The sequence below is a fragment of the Mustela erminea genome, chromosome 1, assembly GCF_009829155.1.
Source record: "Mustela erminea isolate mMusErm1 chromosome 1, mMusErm1.Pri, whole genome shotgun sequence".
NCBI lineage: Eukaryota > Metazoa > Chordata > Mammalia > Carnivora > Mustelidae > Mustela > Mustela erminea.
In genome coordinates this window covers 127,926,833-127,954,350 of record NC_045614.1, presented here as the reverse complement: position 1 = coordinate 127,954,350, position 27,518 = coordinate 127,926,833, and the positions used below count along the sequence as shown (strand labels likewise).

At 35.5% G+C, this 27,518-nt stretch overlaps 1 protein-coding gene across 1 annotated transcript in view; it reads left to right on the top strand.

The window, feature by feature from the left end:
- LOC116589954 overlaps positions 1-27,518 on the top strand; it is a 321,862-nt gene that overhangs the window by 251,674 nt on the left and 42,670 nt on the right. The window contains exon 6 of the mRNA XM_032341688.1: positions 24,125-24,252. Coding sequence (XP_032197579.1) covers positions 24,125-24,252 — 128 coding nt within the window. The remainder of the gene's footprint in view (positions 1-24,124; positions 24,253-27,518) is intronic.

Below are 27,518 nucleotides of genomic sequence, written 5' to 3'. Positions count from 1 at the left end.
TTATAATGTTACTGAATTACTGAATTATGAATTATAGGCTGCTGCTATGCAAGTCACTGGTGGTCTTTGTAAAAGTATGTTCAGTGGAGGAGAGGAAATTGAAACCAGATTGAAGATAGGTAAACAGGAGGCATTGAAATGCATATGCCAGTAGACCACTCTTTTTGATAGGTTGTCTGAGAGCATGGAGCAGAGGAGGGCAGTAGTCAATAATGAAGAATGAGAAGACTAGAAATAAGCTTTCTGAAGAAGAGACCTTAGAGCAGTTTGCACGCTAGTGGAGATACTCCAGGTGAAAGAGAAGAAACATTAATGCAGGATGTCCCCTGGAGGTAAATTGGGGAGAGAACTGGAGCTCAAGTAGGGGGCATAGCCTTACATCTGAGCAGGGACAGAATGTGTCTTCTAGAGGAGGAAGGCAAAGAAAATAGATACTGAGGCAGAGAGACTGGAAGGTTTAGTGATGAAAAGGTGAAAATGTTCTTGCTCTGTTTCATCCATTTCCCCCCAAGAACTCTGAGGCACTAACAGCACAGGGGTGGTGTGTTTGAAGTGCAGATCAGGAGATACTGAAACTATCCATATTGTATATCTTCTGAGAGAAGATTGAAGGGAAACATTCTTAGGTTATCACCAATTAACCGTAATTAGTAGGTAAGAAAATATGTAATGATAGCAAACTATAAATGCCTAATGCTTACCATAAAGGGCAAGCAATGCTAACCATAATAGTGTACTCTGTTCCTTCAGGTCAGACGGATGCATTTCTATGTTTCTCAGCAGAAATAACTATTTCTTTTTTTCCCAGAAATGACTATTTCTAATCATTGAAAATTATAAACATGTCCACCTAAATTTAGTATGACTTTCTTTTAAGAGAAGTTTCTAAATTTGGTGGGAATATTTTCACTATTAGTTTTGTTGTGACCTTACTGAAACCAAGGAAATATTTCTTCTTCAGGGAAGAGGGTTTTCAACTTGCCTTCTTCTTCCCCATAAATAAGGGATGAACACTCCTTTCAGAGCCCATGTAAGGTAGGTTATAAAGTATCTATTTTTAGGGCAATAAAAGTCACATAGAATGATCCTATACCTCTGCATCCTCAACTCATTTTCCTCATTCAGCTTTGTGTGAAGATCAGAAAGGGGATACAACCTGCCTACGGAAGTGCTTTTACGAGCAGATTTTATCATGCTTGACAAAATTCCTGTTCTAGAACACAGTCTATCATCATGAGAACAGATCATTCTAATGTTAGACTTTCTCAGGCATGGCTGTTGCACCTTTCTAGATAACTCTGAAAAAGTAGCAGAGAAGATCAACTCTAGCTGGAAATAATCATCTGCTTATTTCTGTTTTTATTTTTTCTTGTTTAATAATTGATAGCAGTAAAGCAAACCTGGGTTTGTGATAATGGGGTAGAAATCTACCGGGCCAAAATTTCTGCCACCCCAAAATCTGTGTATGTATGTATGTATGTATGTATGTATGTATGTATGTATCCATGCATGCATGTGTGCCTATATTCATGTATGTCCCTTTCCCCTGATGTTGGTCTTGTAAGGATGACTTTTTACTATGCAGTGTGATTGCTTCTCTCATGATTATGAGCATTTAGTGGTTCTGTTTATTTGTATTTTTAATATTCCTAAATTATGGAAAATAACTTGAGGATTTAAAATGCCACTTTATCCAATGTAAAAAAGAAAATGGGCAATAGACCCTCACTGATATTGATATTGAGGAAGTACAGATTCAGAAGAACTTAGTACTTTTTACTTAAGTTTTAATATATTTTTTTGAGGGCCGATATATGATTCACAAGGTGCTAGTAATAGAAGTTTAGGCTAAAGCCAGTCTAACTTTGCAGAAATCTGATATCTGTATCCTCTGGAGAAGAACAGAGGGAAACACCTAAAAGGTTGAAGTGGTTCTTGGGTACATAGGGTGAGGCGAATATGACCGTAAATTTTAAAGATTTGTGGACAGGAGCCAATTTGCAAAACCTTTCTGAGTGTTCAGTGATCTTATTAAAATGCAGACTCACACAGTGTTCTGTAATGAGATGCATTTAAGCATTAACGTTGTATGCCTCTAAATTTGTTATTCTCATCTGTGAAAGTGTTTAAAATATAAAATTCTGTTTTTTAATTTAATAATTATTTTATGTCCAAGTATTAGTATGTTTGTTATTGATTAACACTTAGATTCATCCTCTGTACACTTATTATATTCATACTCTTTGGAGACATGATATTTTATAGGTCTAAGAAATAAATATTTATCTATTATTAATGTATAGCTGCCATTGTATATTTATGATACATGATATTTTTCTTTGCTCTTTTAGAATGATTGATTTTTGTCTCTATGTAACTTTTATAGTTAGATTGAGTGATGATTTTCTCTCTCAGAGGTGTCAGTGGAAACATTTCTAACTGCCCGAGGCAGTCATATGCCACAGCCGGTACCATATTTAAACTACTTCCCCACGTAAGTGCATAATTTTGTCACCTGGTGATAAAGAACAAAAAGCTACAAAAGGAAATTTTGCAAAAAATAGTCTTATTGTCACTTAGCTAATGCTGCAACTCTGTCAGTTAGGCCTTTCAAGGTAGATGAAAACATGTGTTTGCAAATTAAATAACTAAGCAAATTTCATCAAGACTCAGCAAATTTCAGAATATCATTTCCTAAGGATGCAGCCCCATTCTTGTTAAACATGGATGAATAGATACCATCTATGATATTTAGTGTCTCCTCAGATATTGAAAAATTTTAAGTCAAAGAAAAAGCAACACTCTTAACTAAGGAAAGGCAAAAGATAAGAAGTGAAACCAAAATATTAAAAACATGAGATAATTTTTCAAAAATATATGTACTGGAGAAAAAAAGAAATAAAGATGAGAGAGATGATAAATTAACTTGAGTTGGTAAATCTTTTCATTTTATATTTCAAGGTATAGCTCTGATTTTCTTGTTGCTAAATGATAAGACTTAATAAAATAACGAAATACTTCTGTCTAGATTAACATGGTATCAATAGTTTAGACCCAGTAGGATGATTTAGCTTAAAAAAAAAAAAAAAGAAGAAGAAGAAGAAGACATCTGCTTAAAATGACATTTGGGGAATTACCTAAAAAAAATATCTATTTTTAAAGTTTCATGCTTTTGAAATTACTGCCTATTTCTTAACAACCTCCTCAAAGTATGTTTCTGTTGCAAAGAGAAACAAATGTGAAAATATTTGTAGTCACACCATGCCAAACTACCATGGAGTATGGATGTTTCCTTGCGTTCCTAAGGCTCTCTCTACTAGGACACCCAAGGCCTGCTTCCATAACATTCTTAAGCTTTTCTCCCTTTCAGTCTTTGCAGTTCTGGGTCTCATTCCTTATATTCCTTGCTTTCTTATTAATTTTTACTTTTAATGTAAAACAATACCCTCATTCAATGGAAATCTGTCTCACTGAGAAAAAAATATCAGCAGACATATCTGTCTCTGTAGAAGCTGGTGGAATGATTTGCAGCTCCTTTTCCCCTCTGTCCTCACCAAATTACGCTAGGTTGGAATCTGCTACTTTTGCTTGTGCATCTTGACCCTACATCTCTCTACAGAGAATTGAACTGTCAGCCTTTGAAATAACAGAATAATTTAGGTGATGAGGTGTTTTTTTTTTTTTCTTTTTTCCCCCCTCGGAGGATCATACTGGAAAACCTACTACTTTATATAGAGATAAACCCCAATTCTAAAAGAATAATAAGAATAATGACTCTTAAAATAGCATTTATGAGTAAAGTGAATAGTTCATGTAATAAATTTGAGGTAGAAGTTTCTTTCAGAAATTAATGGACAGCAAGATAATTAAGTTTTCTGGGGAGCAAAAGATTGAGAGAAATAGAACAGTTTCTGATTCTGGAAAGACAAAAAAAATTGCTTAATATAAAGAATTATGATTATTTCCATTGGGGAGATAAGATACTGAACTGGAGGTCACTGAGCAGCATTACTTTTGGGAAATGTTAGATTTTACTCTGGGTTCTAGGGAAAGACCCAGAATTGTAGTCAGTTCACTCTGAATGTCCTCCATATTCTCCCAGGCCATTTGTGGGTGCATACATACCATATGGGGTAGCCAGGTTACCTCCCAGCTGGTGGTTGATACAGAGTTTCTAGCTGGACCAGCTGCTTGGCTGGCTAAAAACAAGAAGCCTAGAAAAATAAACTTTACAAAACAATGGACTCAATAAGAGTTAATAGGAAGTCAAGGTAATGTCAGCACTTCAAATATTAAGGGAAGACCAACAAATAGTGCAATCAATGCCAAGTTTGAATAGCACATTCAATCCAGGAACAAGCTAAGCATTTGAGGCTAGTTGTTTACATCAAGGGAAATTGAACAAAATTTCAGGGATTTGGGTTGCATGGAGCCTGAAACTAATCCAATGCAGGAAACCATATTTAATAAAAATAATATAAAATTATGAATATGGAATTAGTTTCAGAGTCTTGGAAGAGGCTCCTCAAGCTTACATTTCAGACATTTCATGTTAAATCCACCTCTGAGTACAGAAATGGTGTCCCTTTTGGTTTTAAAGGCACGTCATTCCAGAGGGAGTAAGAGTTGTTGTAGGAACAAGGCTAGGAGTTGACTCAAGATGGAGCGGTAGTTCTCACCAGAAGTGAATATTGGAGTCACTTGGCAGACTTAATAGTAAAACATTCCTGAGCTCCTTCTCTACAGATTTCCCCCAGGTTATTGGTATTAGATAGCCCTTCTCCTCTAGGTTGACCTAAAAATGAAGCCAAGATGGAAAGCTACTGATAGCTAATAATAATGGGGGTGATGATGATTGTATTGCTACCCTGTATGGAACGTCTGCTTTATAGAAGAAGATACCGTATCAAACACTTGACAGCCATTATCTTTTTAGTATTTATGACTCCCTGAGGTTTATATATCAACACCAGTTTAACCAGAAGGATTCTGAGGCTCAAGGAATTGCCTTGGATCACACAGCAAATGTGGGATCTAAATGCAGGTGCCAGGATCTAAATTCTAATCTGGCCAGGTCCCTGGCTCTTTTTATTGCCACATATTCTACCTCCGTAGACAACAACATCTTTGAGGGAACGAGAGAAAGTTCAAGACCACACAGAAGGAGCTAACTGAACACCACTAGAGGAATTTGTAAGAACTACCTGCCAAATCTGTTCTTGGAAATCCAGGAACATGCGTACACACACCATGGAAGCAGAGACAACTACTTCTGAATCTCAAAAGAGTTCTTAGGAAGGCTTAAGTTATCTTTTTCTTTCTTTCTTTCCTTCTTTTCTCTTTGTTTCTTTTCTTTCTCTTTTCTTTTCTGTCTTCCTTTTTACCACCCCCTCCCAACCCCAACCCCAACACTGAGGGTTAAATTCACCATTTGGAATAGTGACACAAACCTTCCTCACATCTCTTCTTATTCACTGGGTCTCCCTTGTTGCTCACAGAGGGAGCAACTTGGCACGGAGGGTTCATTGCTTCCCAGGTGATGTCACTCTTCCTATCTATAGATTCCTTTTCTATTTCCTGTATTAATGCCTTCCATGCCCCTTCTCTTCTCTCTCTGCAACAACTGTAAGCTAGTGAAGTGTGTTTTTATATAACTTGTGAACACATGTATACATGCCCAGCTTCCCTCCTAATTCCTGGCTGAAACTAATGAGCTCTATTATTCAGCTACCCCAAAGCAGGTCTGCACTGTTCTAGATTTCTTTTTTTTTTTTTAAAAGATTTTTTATTTATTCATTTGACACAGAGAGATCACAAGTAGGCAGAGAGGCAGGCAGAGAGAGAGAGGAGGAAGCAGGCTCCCCGCGGAGCGGAGAACCCGATGCGGGACTCCATCCCAGGACCCTGAGATCATGACCTGAGCCGAAGGCAGCGGCTTAACCCACTGAGCCACCCAGGCGCCCCTGTTCTAGATTTCTTATAGCATTTAATTTTAAATTACTTACTTATGTTTTTAGTAACTCTCTTTTCCCTGATGACTGGACATTTCATGTCCTAGGAACCAGATGAGTCCATACCATGCCCTGGGCAATTTGAGAAGCATAATACCAGATTGCACCCAGAATCACCTCTGGCTACTGACCACCGATCCATGTCCCTAGAGCAAGTTTACACATATTTCTTTTCCACCTAAGATTTCCATCTAGGATTCTTACTGTAATATTCTTTATAGTTTAGAATTTATGTTGTCCATCCAAGCTTCCTTACATGCCTGGCTATGGAAGAATTCCCATGGTGAATGTGAGTTGGTGAATTGCTCTGGTTCTCTTACTCCATGGGTAAATAAGCAGGAGAGATGCAGAGGGAAGAGCATAGGAGGTACAGTCAGAGTCCTGGATTCATGTCTGCCTCCAATGCTTTCCAGTTACAGGAACTTGGGCAAGTTAGTTGCTCTGCCATCTCCTATGTAAAACAAATGACAATCTAATGCAATTTTTAAATGTGGTCCTGTGAAAAATTCTTTTGAAACATGATTAGCATGGGGAGATATCAAATGTATTTTCAAATTTTGCTTTTAAATGTGGATGCTTTCCTTTCAAAGGAAAGGTGTCTTCTATTCTGATTCTTCCATGGAAGTCCCCTTTTCTAGAAAATTCTTGTTAAAAAAAGTTTGGTTATATTTCTCTTATGTGATTCCATAAAGCCATCAAGAAAAATCAGTGCACATACACTGGGGGATGAGGTGTAGTTTTAGAGATTCCAGATATTACTAAGTTTTGTCCCTTCTTGCCTGCTGATTTGAGGTCCACAATCAACTCTAATACATAAATCAAGAGTAATCACTAGAAATATCTGAAACTCTCCTTTCTTGCTAGTGTGGCAGTGTAACATTTATTCAGTCAGTACTGATTTATACACAGTATTGAATTTTTCCTTTCTATTCTGAAAATGTGTTCTTTTATTGCTTTCAGACAGTTGATTAAATTAAACAACATTTATGCTTTATCCTGTGTAGAGAGCAGAGGCAATATATATATATATATATATATATATATATATATATATGATACTTTTGTATAAGATAAACAAGTTTTAGGAAAAAACAGAAGGGACAGTAATATACATAGTACATATTCATTCATTTATTGGATCGGCAAACTTACCAAGTTCCTACTCTGTGCCAAATTGTTCAAGGCGCCTACAGATATAGCAATGAAAAACCCAGAGAGAAATCCCTGTCCTCATCTAACATAAAACATGAAGATGATTTTTTCTCTTTATATTGCATAATTATTATAATCAGTCAGCATGTATTTGTTGTCTGTTTTATAACATGCTTTGATATAATAATTTTTCTAATTAAATATTCCTAGTAAATGTGTGAGGAGTTAATTTTACTTAGTCCATTCTGTATATGAGAAAAGGCCAGCTCTGTGTAGCCTAAGTTCTCTAGCAAAACAAGTGGTAGAGTAGATAGTGCACTTACCTGTTCTGATGCTTTTATAACTCCATTTTATATTCTTTATATTCTTCTTATGCTATAACAGTGTATACCGATCCTAGAGAAAAAGAATGATAGAAATCTATTTTCTTCTTGCTTTGTTATACTGCAAGTACAAAAAGTGCAATTATATTCATATAGTATGTATGCTATATGTATTCATATAGTATGTATACATCATATAGGATGTAGCTAAATCTAAGCATTTTAGAAGAGGAACAAAAACAGAATTAGTTGTATTAACAAAGCAATCTTACATGTCTGGAAGTAGCTTATATCTGATATGAATTTACTTTTTAATTTTTTTTTTTATTTCCAGCATAACAGTATTCATTATTTTTGCACCACACCCCGTGCTCCATGCAATCCGTGCCCTCTATAATACCCACCACCTGGTACCCCAACCTCCCACCCCCCGTCCCTTCAAAACCCTCAGATTGTTTTTTTTAAAGTATTCTGGCTTTTAGTGGTCTAGAGACCACAAGAATGTTAGGATAACCACACAGGAAATTCAAGTTAAGTTTCAGCCTCGGTTTGTATATTTCTGCTGCTGTTAGTTTTACGAGGAGCATAATCACTGGCTTTTCTTCATATGCAGCTCCTGCGGCCTCCTTCATTGTTGGTTAACATTCAATAAGTATTTATAGACAGATATAGATATTCTCTCAAGGAAATGATGTTCATGATAATGATGGTAATTTAGAGGATTTGGGGATACGACTTTGGGAACAAGAACCACCTTCTAAAAAATATTTTACATTAAAACAGTTCTATATGAAATCTTATAACCTTTTATAAACTATTTCATAGATGCATTCAGCAGAGAATTTATAGGTTGAAGGCAGACACACTTTTCTCTCATTTGTAGGACGGTAGTGACTTTAGTTCTTATTATCAGGAGAAATTGCTGAGCAACTAAAACAGATTCTTTTGAATTGATCATGCATAAGTAAATGCTAATAACATAAGTGTTCTTGTGGCCATGCAACCATAAATAACCCTATCCGTACTCTCTAAGAAACATTCTTTAAGAAGGAATGGAAAAATGTCAGTCTGAGGAAGCGAGAAACATAATATTCATAATTGACAACTGTGGAAAATGATTTAGGTCTCAAATATACACACTCATATTTCCACACTAGCCTTGATACCCTAAAAGCCAGTAGCAGTAGCCATTCCACAAATGTATGGAATGGAAGTAGAAAAGTCAGGGACATTCACACCATGATTCCATTCCTCTGAGCAGTGGCAATCAATATGAAGGAAAGAACAGTCAAGTCACAGTGAAGAGAATGCATGGGAGGGTTGCTTCAGAAAGGAACATTGTATAGGTTGGTTTTAACTTTTTTAAAAGCTTGTACACTTGGCATATGAGATATTGGCATATGAGATAACAATTGGCATATGAGATAACAATTCATTTTAGAAGGGAAAATTATAAACATAATTCTACCATACTAATGCTTTTGAATCATTTTGATTTCCTGGCCTCACTAGCTCCAGGCAACATTTGAGAAGAGATATCATTCACCTCTGCAACTTTCTTATCATGTTCTTTAAATTGTCTTCGTTATCCAATCAACATTACTTTTTTTTTTTTTTAATTTTAGAGTCCCTCCAACAATACCAAAGTTCCATAATAATTGCCTATTTAGCTCTTCTCTATTTCTAGTGACTATCATAATGTCTGGCACATAGCAGGTGTTCAATAAATGTTTGTGGAATAACTGAGTGAAAATACAGACTTGTGTTCAAACTATTTTCCTTTCCAAGATTCATTTCTTGTCCCCACCTTACCCTCCCAATATATGCTTGCTTTCTTTCCTGATAGAGTTTACATACCATAAATTCCTGAGATATAATTACGTACCATATAATTTACATAACATAAAATTCATCATTTTGAAGTATACGAATCAGTGATTTTTAGTATACTCAAAGGATTCATAATTATGACCACCATCTAATTCTAGAATATTTTCATTCTCTAAAGAGAAACTCCATACCAAGTGACTTCATAGTTATTCCACATTCTCCCCTCCCTTTAGCTCCTTGCAACTGACACGTCTACTTTCTGTTTCTATAGATTTGCCTATTCTTGACATTTCATGTAAATGGAATCATACAATATGTGGCCTTTTTCTCTCAGGCTTCTTGCATTTAGCATAATGTTTTTCAACATTTATCTGTATTTTAACTTGTGTCAGTACTTCATTCCTTTGTATGAGTGAATAGTATTATTTTGTATGAGTATAATACATTTTATTTATTGATTCATTTGTTAATGGAAATTTTATTCACTCATCAGTTGGTAGTCATTTGAGTTGTTTCTACTTTTTAGTTACTAAGAATAATGCTGCCATAAATATTTTTGTATAAGATTTTTTGAGAACATATGTATTTATTTCTCTTGGGAAGATGCCTAGTTGTGGAAATGCTGGGTCATATGATAACTCTTAACTTTTTATGGAACTGATTTTCCATAGTAGCTGTACCATTTTGTATTCCCATCAGCAATGTATGGAAGTGCCAAATCTCCACACCCTCATCAAAACCTTTTTCCACCTTAAAAAAAAAAATGTGTATATGCATATATATATATCTATATATATCCATCACAATGGTATGAAGTGATGTCTCTTTGTACTTTTGATTTACATTTCCTTAATGACTAATGATGTTGAACATCTTTTCGTATGTTTATTGGCCATTTGTATATTTTACTTGGAGAAATGTCTATTCACATTTTTTTGCCCATTTTTCAATTGGGTTATTTTTGTATTGTTGAGTCTTAAGTATTCTTTATACATTCTGGGTATTAGACCCTTACCAGATATGTGATTTGCAAATATTTTCTCCCATTCTGAAAGTTGTATTTGTAGTGTCTTTTGATACACAAAAATTTTTCCTTGTGATTAGGTTCAATTTTTCTGTTTTTTCCTTTGGTGGCTTGTGCTTCTGGTCAGGTTGAAAGAACCATTGCCTCATCCAAGGTCATAAAGATTTATGTCTATAATTTCCTCTATGAGTTGTTTTTTTTTTTAAAGATTTTATTTATATATGAGAAAGAGAGTGCATGGGGGCAGTGGGGATGAACAGAGGGGAAGTAGAGAACGAATCCCAAACAGACTTCCTGCTGAGTGCTTTATCTCACATCCCTGATATTGGGAAATGAGTCAAAATCAAGCATTCAATGCTTAACCAACTAAGCCACTCAGGCACCCCATCTCTAAGAGTTTTATAGTTTGAATTATCTTTAGTTCTTTAATTCACTTTGAGTTAATTTTTGTATATGACATAAGGTACAGGTCCAAATTCATCTTTTGCTTGTGTTATGTCTTATTATCCTAAGAGGTAATGAAAAACACTGGCTTTTGAGTTTAAATTCTGAGACATTCCACTAATTAATAAACCTTTCTGAACTTACTTGTGTTTCTTATAAAATGGAAGCCATAAAATCTACCTCATAGGATTGTTCTGAAATTTTAATGATATATATTTGTAGTTCCTAGTCAATAGTGAATTACACAAAGAAATGCAACTATCATTAATTTTCATGCATATCATGTTATTTTATCATAATCATTATTATTAAACCAAACATTTTGACAAAAATTAAAGTTCTTAAAAATTCATATATGATTGGCAGAGCAAGATGCCAGAGGAGCAGAAGACCTAAATTTCGTCTGGTCCCAGGAATTCATCTAGATAGTTATCAAAACATTCTGAATACCCACAAACTCTATAGGAGATTGAAGAAAAGAGTAGCAACAATTCCATGAACAGAAAAGCAACCACTTTCTGGAAGGTAGGACACACGAAGAAGTGAATCTGAGGCAATATAAGGGAAGATAGACCCTGGGGGGAGGAAGCCTCCATGAGCTGGCTTCTGGCAGGTGATAGAGCAGTGAGGCACGAAACCAGAACTTTTAGAAGTCTGCTCTGCTGAGGGACACCTCTGCAGTGGCTAAGCGGGGGATGGAACCCTCACGGGGCTAGTGTGGTCTCAGGATGCTCAAAGTCACAGAAAGACTGAGGGTGCCTGATTGCAGCAGAGCTCCCAGGTATCAGAGCAGAGAAACTGGCAGCAAAGATGGAGCCAAGGAGTTGGCGCTCAGCTCAGGGTTGCCATAACCTGTGACCCGCGGCACAGTTGGACCACTACTCTTCGAGCAGGGACCACACAATTGGCAGACCTGGGGAGATTTTCTATCCCCGCCACCTCAGGAGGAGTGGCACGGGACCATACCACAGGAATCTGCTGGGTTTGGAAACTCCAAATGGGGTCATGTGGCAGAGATAGTATCACTTGGTCATATGGCAGGTGAGCATGGAGTGCTGTTGGAAACCAGGGAATTGGGAGTGATTGATTGCTTTTCTCTGAGGGCACACTGAGGAGTGGGGTCTACAGCTCTCGGCTCCTCCAGGCCAGAGATTGGGAATCTGCCATTTTTATTCTCATCTTCCAAATCTGTACAGAAAGCTTTCAGGGAACAAAAGCTATGAGAGCAAACCTGAGCAGATTACTTAGTCTGATCTCTGGCAAGGGCTGTGCAATTCTGCCTGGTGGCAAAGACATTTGAGAATCACTGCAACAGGCCCCTGCCCCAGAAGATCAGCAAGAACATCCAGTCAAGACCAAGTTCAGCAATCAAAGAGAACTGCAAAGCTCTAGCACTAGGGGGATACAGCACATAGAATTCATGGCTTTTTCTCCCCATGATTCTTTAGTCTTTCAAAGTTAAATTTTTTAAATTTTCCTTTCTTTTTCTTTTTTTTTAAATTTTTCCTCTTTTCTGTTTTAACCAAAATCTTATTAATACCTTTTTTTTTACAATCTTTTTAAATTTTCATTTTCACAGTCATATTCTATCCCTTCATTGTATTTAACCTTATTTTTTTGTATATATATATATATATATATATATATATATATTTCTTTCTTTAAAATTTTGGGATACATTTTCACCTAACAGACCAAAATATACCCTAAATCTAGTGTATGGCTTTGTTCTAGTCACCACCTGATCACATTCCCTCCCTTTTTTTCTTCTTTTAATTTTTTTCTTTCTTTTTTCAACCAACTTCTTATCCTATCAATTTCTTCTTAAAAATCTTTTTAAATTTTCATCTTTACAGTTATATTCCATCTCTTCCTCATATTTACCCTTATTTTTGTAAATATATGTTTTTCTTTCTTTACAATTTTGGGAGGCAGTTTCTTCTAACAGACCAAAATATACCTAAAATCTAATGTGTGGCTCTGTTCTATTCACCAGCCTGATCATATTCTTTTTTTTTTTTTTCCTTTCTTTTCCCCCTCCAGTCACAGATCACTCCTGATTTTTTTTAGTGTTTCTGGGGTCGTTGTTACCCATTTAGCATTTTGTGCTCTCATTCATCTATTCTTCTGTGGACAAAATAACAAAACGGAAAAACTCATGTCAAAAAAAAAAAAAGAACAATAGGCAGTACTGACTATCAGAGACCTAATCAATATGGATATTAGTAAAATGTCGGAACTAGAGTTCAGAATGACACTTATGAAGAGGGTAGAGGGGCTTGGGAAAAAAAAAATACACACACACACACACACACACACAAAGGAATATTATGCAGCCATCAAAAACAAACAAACAAACAAATGATATCTTGCCATTTGCATTGACCTGGATGGAACTAGAGGGTATTATGCTAAGTGAAATAAGTCAATCAGAGAAAGATAATTATCAATGATCTCACTGATATGAGGAATTTGAGAAATAAGGCAGAGGATCATAGGGGAAGGGAGGGAAAAATGAAACAAGACAAAACCAGAGAGGGAGACAAACCATAAGAGATTCTTAATCTCAGGAAACCAACTGAGCCTGAGGGTTGCTGGAGTAGAGGGTGGTGGGAGGGAGGGGGTGACAGGGTGATGGATATTGGGGATGGTATGTGCTATGGTGAATGCTGTGAATTGTCTAAGACTGATGACTCGCAGACTTATACCCCTGAAACAAATAATACATATTAATTTTTTTTAAATGAAAAAAAATTCATATATGATGAGAAACATTGGATGTTCTGTTGATTGTTAACTGGCTCCCTCTACAGATAGTTTAAGAGTCTTGGCTTGAATGGAAACCAGTAACTAGTGTTCAGAATGTACAGATACTGGAAATGTACTTGTGGCTCTCCAAAGATGTTTGTTGTCCTTTTCATATTAAACATGATCTTAATTAAACCTTTGGAAACTCTGATTTATATTTTTAATAACCAGAGATATATTAGCTAGAATCAAAATAGTCATGTTTCTTGACTAATCTGTTTCTCAAAATACCCTGCTGGGTTTTGCACATCTTCTTTGGATTAAGTAACATGCACTAACCAGGATTTGTAATTATATTGTAATAATATTTTTATAGAAGAATTCTAAAACCCCTTAAAAACCATGATTCTCTGAACACAGTAAATTTGTAGGCATTATTTTGTCATTAATGTTGGCCTAGTACACAACAAATAATACATTTTATACGGCTAGCATGTATACATTTTTAATTTTAAAAAAAGCTTTAACTTTATGATGTACAGTGCCCTTCTATATTTTCTGATCTGTTCTGCTCTATTCAATTTCATTAACCAATGTCACTAAATTGGTTTTATAACCTGCTAAAATGTTTCAACCTGCAATTGCATAAATACTTCAAGAAGTAACAACTTCACTTCTGACTTCCTTTTAGAATCAGACCAAGTAATTACTTGAAACACTTAAAAAAGAATTTAAGATCTTTAGTATTTTGGTATTTATAAATCTTTGGTAATTTACATTTTTGTGCCAGACTATTTTCTTCAGTAATATGCCCCTCCTCCTTTCACTTTGTTTAAAAGCACTCATATACTTTTGTCTAAGAGTACAAAAGCATTCAAATGCCTGTAGAATTGAATTCACTTTAAGTACAAAAAAATAATTCCCCTGAATCTATATTATGCTCTTTCATTTTTTCCTCCATGATTTATATTTATTTTCCTACATTTGATAAGGTTTGCATTTCATATGAAGTTCTTCTTAACGAGTGATTTGTATTGAATGTCATGTTTTAAATGTAAAAAAGAGTATATTATTACAATGAAAAGGAAGCATGTCGAATAAAAGAGCAGACGGACAGGGCTTGATTGATGTTCCGAAGTTATTTTTGCTGTGAACTCCCGTCAGCCTAGAAATCATAAAACAGAAAGGAGGCTTGGTTCAGCTCACACGCCCTTAGGGGATGTATGGAAAAGGATTTAAAATTCTGATAGAGTAACTTCAAAAATGTAGCAGCTGAAATAATTTATTTCACTACAGAGCGACCAACTGAACTTTTACATTGAAATTATTCTTTTTGAACTTGCACATGTTAACAGGAAGGCTCAGTGGTCTCCGTACCTCAATGCTAAGGATGCCAGGCTGTATAGTTCTGCCGTGCTGCCCGAAACCCAACAATGACTGCCCTGGTCCTTGCTCCACTTTCTCACTGATCATTTCCTGAATAATAGGGAAAAACAACCAAAAGAAGGGTGAAAAAGGAAGTTGAGGGTGGTGAAGTTTTTTATTTCTTCTTTAAGAAAATTTTGTAAAGTTTAGTCTGGAGCATTGCGCAAAAACAACAGAAAAAATATTGGGCTACTTGGTAGTTGGGCATTTTTATCCGTGATGACTACTACATTTGATTAGCTGTTCAATGGTGTTATTTGATCTGGACAGACCTTGAGGTTATTTTAGAAGAGGAAGGACAGGGGCCATTGCTAGTTGTTGATACATTACATTCTTTTTCATTCTCTTTCTTCTTTACAAAGCTATGCTTATACATCTCTATGCATCTCTTTGTTCTGAGTGACACTGAGATGACAATCACCAAGGGTAAAAAAATCCTGTCACCTCTGGACAATGTTTCCCAACATGACCCCATCTTTGATAGCTGTATGTTTAATCTTGGTTAACTAAGAATACACAGAATAACAATGATGAGGCCAATAAACTATCAAATGAACTTTCATTGTATTGGTCAAAAGCAACAATATAGATATTTGACAAACAATGTATTTAACTATATATATGAATGAGAGTGTATGACCTGTTATTTATCCAATATTTTAAAAAAAAAATCTTATTTACACATAGGAATTTCCAGACTCCGCAATCATTCCACTTATTGCCAGTGGTCTGTAACTCAGCAGTTGAAAACCATTGCTCTAAAATTTCAAAGATTCCAGTCAGATGAGAAAAATGAAGTCCAGAGATATCCTTGAGTTAGTCATTTAAATGGTCAGAAATTAAAACAATAAAAATAAAGGGAGTATAAATAAAGAAAAATGTGTTTATCTAATTCTCCTTTATTGGCATTCATACTTCGAGACAAATGGAAAAAGTCCCAAAGCTTATTTATTTAGATTCACATTTTCCTGGAATCTAGTGTGTGTGTGTGTGTGTGTGTGTTTTCCAGACGAGACTCATCTTGCTTTAAAGAAACTTGAGAAATATGTTGCTATGGATAGTGTTTGTAATTTAAATAAGTGCTTATGCTAATTACCTAAATATGTGATCTATTATTAAAAATTATGAAGGTAGATAATTGGGACCAAAAAGAAAAAAAGATACCATGACAACAATAACAACAAAAACAAATTTTCACAGACACTTCTACCAAAGGTGAAAGAATGAGAATTATAGAATACATTTTTAATTTACATTATGGAAATTTTAGTTACAACTTTTTTTTTAATTTATGGAGGAAATATTTTCATTCTGAAAAAAGAAGACAGTTTCATAATCAGGTATAGAACTTGAAACCTGGAAAATATTGCTTTGGGGTAGAGGTTAATATTGAATCATCTCATGGCTCATAGTTAATTAGCATTTATCTAACGTTGAATAGAGATAGTCCAACTGAAAAGCGATCTCTAGTTAACAAGCTTTTACAATTGAGGGTAATTTTTGTCCCCCACCAAGGAATAGCTAGATTGCATTTTATGCTAATGAAATTGTTTTTCAGTGGAGCATATAGTGATTTTCATAATTCTAGTCTGGCTGGGATGTTGGGAAAATGGTGCATGGCCAGAATAATTAAAATGGGATTTAAGGCCATACTTTGGAAGGCTTTTATTTTTCAAGATGGTTATGTTTGTGGCTGCAGTTACTTCTGAAGTCTCAAAAATCTCAGACCTAAGAGTAAACTTGGTGTCAAGGAGAGCTGTGATTTTTTATTCAAATCCCAGCTCTGCTACTACTAGCTCTGTGATCTTGACTAATTTGCTTAAATTTTCTGAGACTCAACTTCTAAAATGTAATATAATGTTATACTTACCTAGCAGTATTTTAAAGAAGGTTTTATATTATACCTAAAGTAACTGTCATGTTATATTCAATAAATCATAATTGCTCTTACTATTATCATCACCACTATTATTACCAGTATAGTTCACGTAGTGGTTATTATTCCTATGTTATTTGGCAGGTTCTCCTTTAAAAATATACTGAAAATAACCTCCTTTCTAATGAAAGTGTTAGATTAAATACATCCACATGAAATGAATGAGTAGTTTTTTGAATGTATTGGTATGATGAGGCCATGGTTATGAAATTTGGAAATGCTGATTCTAATAAACTGCCTCAATTTTTTTTAACATGACAGAGCAGATGAGATTTTAGGGATACCCAGATTGTCACTCATATATTTATTTTGTCACCATAGAATTTGCCTTTTTTTTTTTTTAAATACATTTTCCTGCTTTTGGTAATTGAACATAAAGTAGTAAAACATCTATACCTTCTTCTGAATGTCCCAGTGTCCCAGCCAGGACTTTATTAATATTGTCTAGACCACAGTGATGGTTTTCCCATGTATTTTCCAACCTACAGCATCCTTTCCATTGGAAAAATAATGTATTTCCTTTCTACTAAGAAAAGAGCAAGGTACATGAAGATAAAAGGAAGTCCTTGTTTTATGGGGAAAAAAACAACAAAAGCAAAGCTTAGGACAGGATTGGTTGTATATAGTAGGTCTCTCCACAAGATGGCACTCATTCTCCCTCCTTTTTTTTTTAATCAACAAATCTAAATTTATCAATGTTTCATTACATAGTAATAGAACAAATATATTGTTGGATTATGTATCAAATCTAGCTGGTTTGAGGTATCTTTAAAATATTTAGTCATATTTCTTATTCTTAGTGGTATAATTTTACCTTTAAGGCTCTGTTTGGATGTGAATACACTATTAAGTCTTAGGAGGACATACTTACCCCCACTCCCACTCCCACATGTAACAAACTCATATGAACCTTCTAACAGATTTGTACTGAAACCTGCATAGAGTATAAACTTTTAAAATCACAATTGAAGACTAAAGAGAACCAGAATGTCCCTCCATTTTGTTTTTATCATCACTTTAAATTTGAAGTGGATGTACCCTTCCATTTGAAAGAAAATATCTATGATAATTTTATCTGGACATGAGTCAGAAGCATATTTACCTCCAAAGTGTAAAGGACTCCTTACTCATTTTAATGATGTGAAATGTCACCAATATATTCTTTTCACCTTAAGTTAACTTCAGTTGGAGTCTGTATAATTATTTAATTTTAAAACAGGAAAAAAGCTGATTCATCATATGTTTTTTTAAGATTAGATGCATAGAAATTTATGTTACCTATTAAAATATTAGAGAAAAAAATTAGACTGTTTTATTAAAAACAGATTTTGATCAGAAGTATTAAATAAGCAAAATAAATAAATAGAATTTAATTGATAATTTCACACTTGCATCTTTAGCATTTGTATCAGATTATATTTACTGTCTACTGGTTTTCTTTCGAAAGTTAGAAGGCATGGAGTGGATGTACTCCAAGTACAGTGTACTTGATTTGTTAATGTGGTGATGATCCCCTACTGAGAAATGCTTACTCTAATATAGTTTACAGTGTCTAGATTTTTTTTTTTTTGTAGACTTTAGAGTAGTTTAAGGTTTCCATAAGAAAGATTGCTGAAGATCATAGTAAAATTTGGCATGCCTTGATCATGACCACTACTATTATGGAATCTTTACTTCATGTTTTAGGATAGCAACGCTGTGTTAGAAATTGATATTGCAGAATGCCTTCCTCCCCATAGCAAAAGTCACACTTGGAAAGAAGGAGGCAGAAAAATTCTGGGAGAGTTCTAAGAAGAGAAAAAAAATTACTACAGAAAGATTTATATCAGATTGTTCACAGGAAAACAAAGCTAATGCTCAAATTATTTTAATAAAAATAATCACTATTGCTATGATGACTTGTTAAGGACTGGACACTAACCTAAACACTTCTTTGTTCACATTTATTAGCTCATTTAACACTCCCCAAATTCCTAGTGAGACCAAAATCATTATCTCCTTCGTTATCGATATGATGACTAATAACCAGAAAGGTTAAGTGGCTTGGATTTGAAGATAAGATTGAAACCCAGTTGTATCTTGTTCTAAAGCCTAGGCCTTTAATCATCACACATCCCTGCCTCACTGCCTTGTAAGGGCAGAGAATATTAGAATTTGACTATTGGCTTAAGCATAAGTAATATTTTTATGAGTATAGGTCAGTTGTTCCATCCTTTCAAATTTTAAGGTCATTGAGAAAAATACAGTTTCAGTGAACTCAGCAGAGATTTCAATTTGTCATATAGAAGTACCTGATCCAAAAAAAGAAAAAAACCAAGTACTTGATCCTCTGGGTGTGGACACAGTGAACAACCTACAAAAGGGGCTGTGTGGACTCTGAATGGGAGGTCTGCAAGAAGCAAGTTGTTGTAACTATCTGGCCTAGTTGTACGGCTCGGGCCTCTAAAGGACATAAGGAACTGCACAGCTATCTCCTTTTAGAGAGTTTATTATGACTGCAAACACCTTTACGTGAATGATCTCTCATACATATTGAACTCAAACAGCACACTTCCACATTCACTTACCATCTCTGTCAGTATAAAGCCCTAGACCTTTAGCTACTTGGTGTTACCTGACATGACCATTTTTCTCATTAATTATGTTTTCACATTTTCATCAAACTAGGCACCTAACCTACTTTCATTTGTAATTGTTACCTGAAAGCTTCTCCAGTTGGTATGCCTTGGTTAATTTAGCCATTCATGTACTGTTAGATATTTTGATTTTTCCAATTTTTGCCACTATGAGTGATCATTTGTTGTTTCTTTTGGGGGAAGGCAAGGAGGACTGTTTGAGAGATACATGCTGGTTTCTTTGAAATAAAGTCCCAAAGTAAAATTATTCTATCAAAGGATATTAATAGATTTCAAATTCTTATTTAAAATTTCAAGATAGCTTTTTAGAAGGAACAACTTTTTTAATGACTTTGGCAACGTGTAAATCATAAATCTCAAAGTCAGATTCCAAATAAGTGAGTTGGAAAAGCTGCCCCCCAAACCCCAATCCCACCTGTCCGCCCCAAACATGCAGGTGTTGACAGCAGAGGGTGGTGGGGACAGCTCACCTGCTTGGGCATAGGCACCATCTAGTGGCACCAGCAGCCTCTGCTCAGATCAGCCTAGATTTTACCTTGTGAGCATATAGTTGCCATGCTCTCATAGAATTTCCCATTTTTAAGGAGGCTCTAGAAATACAGGTTTTATGGGAAATCTCATAACTTTTAAGGATTGGCAAGAACTTTAAAGTGGTTTTTGAATATTGTGCGGAGAAAAAAGTTGTTGTTGGTTTGATCCTGCCCCTGGACAGGCCTCCACTTGGTGACCTCTGAGGTATATATGCTAATTCCTCAAACCCTCACATTGAGTTTTATCATTTCTATTCTCTTTGCCATGTCCTTGGGTATGCAATGATACCTTAGTGTTATTTTAGTTATCATTTTCAGCTGTTTATAAAGCTGTGTTGCCTATCTCCTCCCTCCCCACTTATAATAGCTCTTTCTTTATTCATGTGAAAGTTTATCTCCTTTATTCATGAGAAGTAGTCTGGGAACTGATGTGAATGACACATTAATTTTATACACTCACACATGTGTGTATGTACACATGTACCTGCACACACATATATATGAAAGTATGTTTTAATTAGATGTATGTAATGCATGGTCTCATTATGTTGCTTGCTTCTTTTGTGTGGTAGCTCAGATGCGGTAGTTTTCCATGTCTGCTCATCCATCTTGCCACTGAGGAGATCCGTTTCTTTTGTATCAGGAATTTATCTCTTCTCCATAGCTAGAAAGAGACTGTTTTTTTTTTTCTCTCTCTCTCTCTCTCGTTTTCAATGAAATATTTAATTTTGACTCATCTGGAATTAGTACATTGCGTGATATGAAAAAGGTAATTTTTCTACACTGATACCGTATCAACTTAATACTATTTATTAAATAGTAATTTATTTCTCTATTGTTGAGGATTCTTAAAATCATTTGAATTGATTTTACCAATCTCAATTGCATTTCACTGCTCTGTTTTCTCTGGGTTTTGAACTGTTTCTTACTACGTAATTATTGCTTTGTGATTTTCATCTCCGATAGAATAAATCATACAGAGATATGTCAGACTTCTTTATTATTTAGACAAGGTGATCCCTCCATGACCTCTGTTTCCTTTTGCTAGAAAAACAAACAACAAGAAAAGTGTTAACTTCTAAAGTGAACCAATCTGGTCAAGGAGAAATAGTGTTATCAGTTAGGAATGAATGACAGATTATATAGTATAACATGTTTTGCCAAGTGAGTGGTATCATCTGATGCAATGATGTGATTAACAGTTGTCACTGAGTCATTTTATGAATCTATGAAATTAGGAACTGTAATAGATGGTCTCTGAATTTCCTTAAAATGTGACAGTTCTGTGACTTTTTTCCCCTGAAATAACTGCAATCATGTAGATGACCCCAATGTTTGAAAACATATTTCCTTTGTGATGCAAAGGCCATCTCTGCTATCTTGAGAAACTTCCCTAAGTGCTACCACAACCTCCCATGCCCTAATCTCCCACAGCCTCTTCTGCTTCTACTCTTTGTCTACTTGGCACCCTACACATACTATTGCACAGGTCCTGGAAAAACACTGTAGGAGAAGAATCATTTATTCAATGCATTCAGTCCACGTGAGACCTGTGGAGTGACTCTTACTATTATAGCATTTCCCCGGGTAGGGTGGAAGCAAGCATAAGTTTCTAAACCTGGAAAGTTTGAGATTCTGACATTAGAGGAGTCTGCCGGGGCTGCTTTCAGGAGGCAGCTTCATCAGGGCTGGGGCTCAGATGTTTGAGACTGGAGTGAAAGCGAAAATAAGACTCGAAGTGCCCAATAACCATAGTGACACCATGATTCTTTCAGTCTTGTGGATTCTTTCAGTTATCTTCTTGGTTCAGGATGAAAAGCAGGACCTGTACCTACACACAAAATTAGAAACTTAGAATATTTTTGGTTCTCTTTTCAGAAAACTGTAGAAGGTATCCTAAAGTTTAAAACAAAGCCACTGCATCTTTGAATCCTTATTTATTTTTCACCACCGGTGATAAACGGCTGTTCCTGTTACAAGACTGTGCTGTGCTGAGACTCCAGGAACTATATTTATCTAGACAATGATAATATATAACCTAGTAAATAGAAATGAAATTTTCCCATCTAGCATGTTTTCTGATTACATCTTAAAGAAGAACATTTTGGTAAATACATCTAAAATGAAGGTAGGGATATTTTACAACTGTAAACCATCCTTGCATAGCTGGGATGCAGTCCATTAATTCTCAGAGCTTGAGGCAAGGCTGACAATTCATAAGTGGTAAATCCAGAGAGTTATGAAGATATTAAATCTCACATCTGGTGAGAAAATGTGTTATTTCACTGGGTTGATTGATGGACACTTTTCCATTACAGTGCAATTTGGGAAATTGCACTGTTAATTGCTAAGGTTTTAGCAAAGCTCTGTAGTTCAATTCCAATTACTTTCATTTTGAAAAACAGAACAGCTGGATGGTAAAATTGCCTGGAGCTGTCACCAAGGGAGGGCATGAGCCAGCAACCCAACCTCTGCCATTCCTGACTTGGATTTTTTCAGAACTGTTAGTCAGTGAAATCAAAGGCTGCAGGTATACAATGTTTCCTTACCCCATACTTTCTTTAGGCTCCAGAGCATGTGAGTTTGCTCACTTCTCGGGTTGTGGCCACCCTGACATAGGTGTGCTCCCATTGTTACTCATTTGCTTCTCGCATCACTGGGGAGACATGAGAAAAGCAAATTTCATCACACCTTGATCTCTTCCCACAAGGTGATCATTTCCTTGTTTTAGAGTCAAGCAGAGTTGTAAATCTTTACCTCAGAGATTTCTTTTGCTGTCACATGGACCTTTTGGGCTTCTGGCTATGGGGTAAATTACATGTTTCCACACACAGTGTCTTTGTCTTTGGCTAAATATAGAAAGAACAACTCCAGTTGTGGTTTGTAAGTGACCTGGTGCTACGAGCAGCTAACTAATAAAACTGGATGATTCAACCTTATTTCCCACATCTACCCCAGCTCATGGACTGTTTGGGCCATATATGGATCCGACTTTTTTTTTGGTTAATGTCATATAGGCTCCGGGGGGCTCTGCCTTGGCTGGTGTAGCTATGAATGTGAAAGGGGCTTTCCTCGGTCATTTCAGGATAAAGGCCATGAAACAAAATGAGGGTATGGCAAGTCTGACAAAATCGTGATGAGGACGAAGTTGGGGAAGGATTTCAAGGAGAAATACTTGTGAGGAGAAAGAAAGCTTAGTTATACAGATGAGAAATTAAAACAGTATCTTGCCTTTCCCAAATCTCTTCTTACTATTCTGTATACACTTTTGATATTCTAAGTTCAGATTAATACATTTTAATGCCTTTTCAAATCAATAGTCTTAAAATACGTGTTCAACCTATTTTGAAAGGCCAGGTTGAGGGCAGATGCCAGGAGAAAAAGGACCTTTCCACTCTGGTGGTTGTTCTAAACACCACACTCTGGCCGAAGACCTGTATACTACTAGCTAAACAGATATCTGCCTAAACTACTGTTATCCTGGGGAAAAAGCTATCTGGGAGTCACTCCCTCTCCCTCCCTGAGAGGCCTTGAGTAAGTGGCTATGTATGTGGTCTGTGTCCTGCTCTAGTGTAATTATTAATAACCTCTCCCCTAGAACTTTTTCAGAGAGTCTCATGTTGAATCACAGATTATATAGTTAGCCTACTTATCAACGTATGTCTTCTGAACCATAGGTATTATGAAATTTCAGTCTCTCTAGATTTCCCGCCATGTTCTTAGCCTTTGTAGAACAGATATCCCCAGAGAGTGATTTATCCCTCAGTCAAGCCATGTATAAAATCTCAGACTCCTAGAAATTTATGTCTGATGGGGCCCTTAAAACAAACAAAAAACCTCTTGGCAAGTTAAAAGGCTTGACTTACTTTTCAAAACTGAGACATAATGTTGTACATACCATTGGTTGTTTTCATTTGTCATTATTTCTTACTTTGCCTTTTGCATTAATTACAGATCTGTCTTCTGAAATGTTTGAAATACCACTGGTCTGAAGTGTTTTCTGCTGTAACTCTCCTTCTTTACATTAACAGCCACATTACTTTCAGTTTCACTCTTCTCTTGTAGGTCCTCCTTTCCGTCTCCTTACCCCGGTGGCTCTGTCCTGCTACCTTTCCATGTGAGCCTCCAGCGCATTCATCTTCTGAAGCCTGGACAGAGCCCTTTAAGACAGGGTATATCTGGGGTTGGCAGAGGTAAGATTGTTATGTGTGTGCATCTTTTTTAGTGAACCTAAACACTACCAATTGCATTACTCCTGTGCATTTTATCAATGAAGAGCCTGACTCTTCAATTTATTAATATCCCTTCAATTTATTAATATCTTTGTTGAGGGATTTTATTGCTTTTGTTTAAGTGTATGCATTAAGTATTTTTCTTCACTGAAATTCATTTATTCCTACTCTTAATAACGGGGATCATTTATTTAAATTCTAGTTTGTGTTCAATCTTGATCTTCTTCCAGTCTCTGGGATTTAGTTCTCTTCCATTCTTTCCCTTTCTAAAACAGCTATTGCACAGAATATTGGACCTTTTCTTTTTTCCTTAGAAACTTAGTTATTCCTAGTTCTGTAACCATTTCCCATGTGTGATTTCTGTTTCCCTAGCTATCTTTAAAGCTTACTGGGGAGATGGGAAACATGTCTTCATATACCTTTTGGTTAGCTTACAGAACTGAGCTTCTCATCAAGTACACAGAAAAATTGCATCAATTATCTTAACCAAAGGTATCTGCACCATAGCTGTTTACCATTCTTGGATACAGGACTTCTTTTAGTTAGGGCTTTCTGATTGAAGGCATCAGAAACCACTCCTCACTTACTTAGGCAGAAGTGAGAGTATTGCTGGGATCTGTTGAAAGATTATGGGGATTGCCCAGAAAATTGAGGGAAAAATTGATAATCTAGTCTTAGAAATAGCAGAACAGAGGGCAGCCCTAGGGTTCCACATAATTGTTATTAATGGGCAAAGTTTTGATCTTTGTTGTTCAAATATTCAAATTCTAGAACTGACATCAGGTCTTCTGTTCCTTATTTGAACAAAAAAAATGGTGGACTTTTGGAATTGGTACTTCCTTCATGATGGGACCAATAAGGAGGAAGAGGCTTCAAAAATCTCTTCCACTATAGCCCTCATCTTTACATGTGCTACTCTGGACTCTACACATCTAAAGGTGCAATGACATATTATCAGCCCAGTGAGTGTCCTTCATTCCATGCCATTGTTGTTCTTTTACATTTCTTAGCCAGGCAAACACGCATGTCCTCTCTATAACTTTAGCACACTTATATTTATAGATCATTATATATTATATATAGATCTAAGTTTTTCCACACTTAGAGATAATCTTGTAAGCTATTATATTCCTATGGTATCTAATGGGTTTCTTTGTAAGTTAAGGGAATGAATAAACATACAAAGTTGCTATTTTTTTTTTTAAGATTTTATTTATTTGTTTGACACAGAGAGAGATCACAAGTAGGCAGAGAGGCAGGCAGAGAGGGCAGCGGGGAAACAGGCTCCCTGCTGAGTAGAGAGCATGATATGGGGCTCGATTCCAGAACCCTGAGATCATGACCTGAGCTGAAGGCTGAGGCTTAACCCACTGAGCCACCCAGGTGCCCCACAAAGTTGCTATCTTTAATAGAATGCTATTAACCAGAGAAAAAAGATTTCTATGCATGATTTGAAAACTTGAAGTTATAACATTTTTACATCCCCTTAAGTACATTTTCAAAGTGATGCGTTGTCTTATTATTTTTCCCAGCTAAATTTAAAAATTTTTCAAACTGGGTAAAGGTAGATAAACAAAGAAAAAAAAAAGAAAGAGAGAAATTTTTCCTGTTTTCAATAGTTCCTCTTCTTGAGTGAGAGTTGCCTCCTTATGCCCACAGATTAGCAGTTTCCAGAGTGCTAATACATACAGTATATAGAACCAAAGGGAACCTCTTGGTGAGCATTAAAGAGAATGAGAATGGGTCATAGACTCTGAATTCATTATGTCCTACATAGTAACATTGTTGTTTTATCTTTGGACCTTAAAGATATTGCATGAGATATAAAAATAGCTTTTATTAATTAGTCCATGTCATATTGTAAAGCATTTTATTGTGATTTATTAATATTTAATATAATAATTTATTATAAAATTTTCAATTTTCCTTGAATAATAGACTTAAAAGAATTTTTGAATATTAAAGCATGATTTAATTATATTATAACATGGTGCTTTTTTTTAGGTAGGACTTAACATAATTAAAAAAAAAACTTGGTATTACCTTCCTAAAAAAGCTAATATTGACTTTTATTTGTAATACAATTATGGTCTCTAGAAGTACTTTCATATCTGAGCTATGATGTGAGAAAGACAGGTGATTTAGGATGGGGGCTTTGAATCACATGGTACCTGTCAACCTGGTGTTAGAAATCAACCATGTGGGCAATCAATCAGTTGAACTACATAATGTAACCCTAATAAAAACTCTGAACCCTTGAATGTCAAGTGAGCTTCCCTTGTTGGCAACATTCTGTGTACATTGTCACACCCCATGCCAGGAAAGTAGCATCTTCTGACTCCATCGGGAGAGAACGATGGGAGCTACTTTGCTGCTCTCCTGACTGAGCCCTTTGAGCTTCATCCCTTGACCGATACTCATTTGTATCCTTTTGCTGTAATAAACTGTAACCATAGATAGAACTGCTTTCAATGACTACTGCGAGCCTTTTTAGAGAATTATCAAGGCGGAAGGTAGTTTTGGAATATCCCAAATGTCCTTGCAATTAGTGTCAGAAGTGAGGGCAGTCTGGACACTATATGACTTCTAACTTTGCAGTTGCCTAAACTCCCAAGAATTGGCCTAAACTCTGACAATAAGGTACTGATCCACTGGATTTTGAATCAATGTAATATTGAAATCCTGAAGTTATTAATATTCCAATCCTATCATGTAAGTTATTTTATAAAATAAATGAATTATGGATTCAACTTTGGTATATTTATCCCAGAATTTGCCCCAAATTAATTATTTTCTATTCATTAAGATAAATGTAGAATCTAGTCAACTGGGACTATAATACTTAAAAATCTTTTATTTTCTTGTTAAAAACTCTGTTTTATTAGAACTTTTTAAAAATAATTAAATGGAAAGAGAAGAAAGGGAAAGAAAAGAAAGGGAGAAAAAAAAAGAAAGGAAAAGAAATTCCCATATCTAGTAAAAGTTCAAACAGTATAAAAAATTTAAACTGTAAGTAAATAGACCACCTGCCTTGTTCCTGATAGATTTTTTTTTTAAGTTTCCTAAAACAAAAATTACTTTCCCACCCCTTCTAGTTTTTACATTTATGTTTTTACTAATGTTAAAAGATCACTTTTTGATTGATTGAGGTCCTCAAGGTTCTATTGTTTGTATGTGAAATTTCAAGCCACAGATTCACTCACAGTTTCTCAGTGTTTCTATTTCCT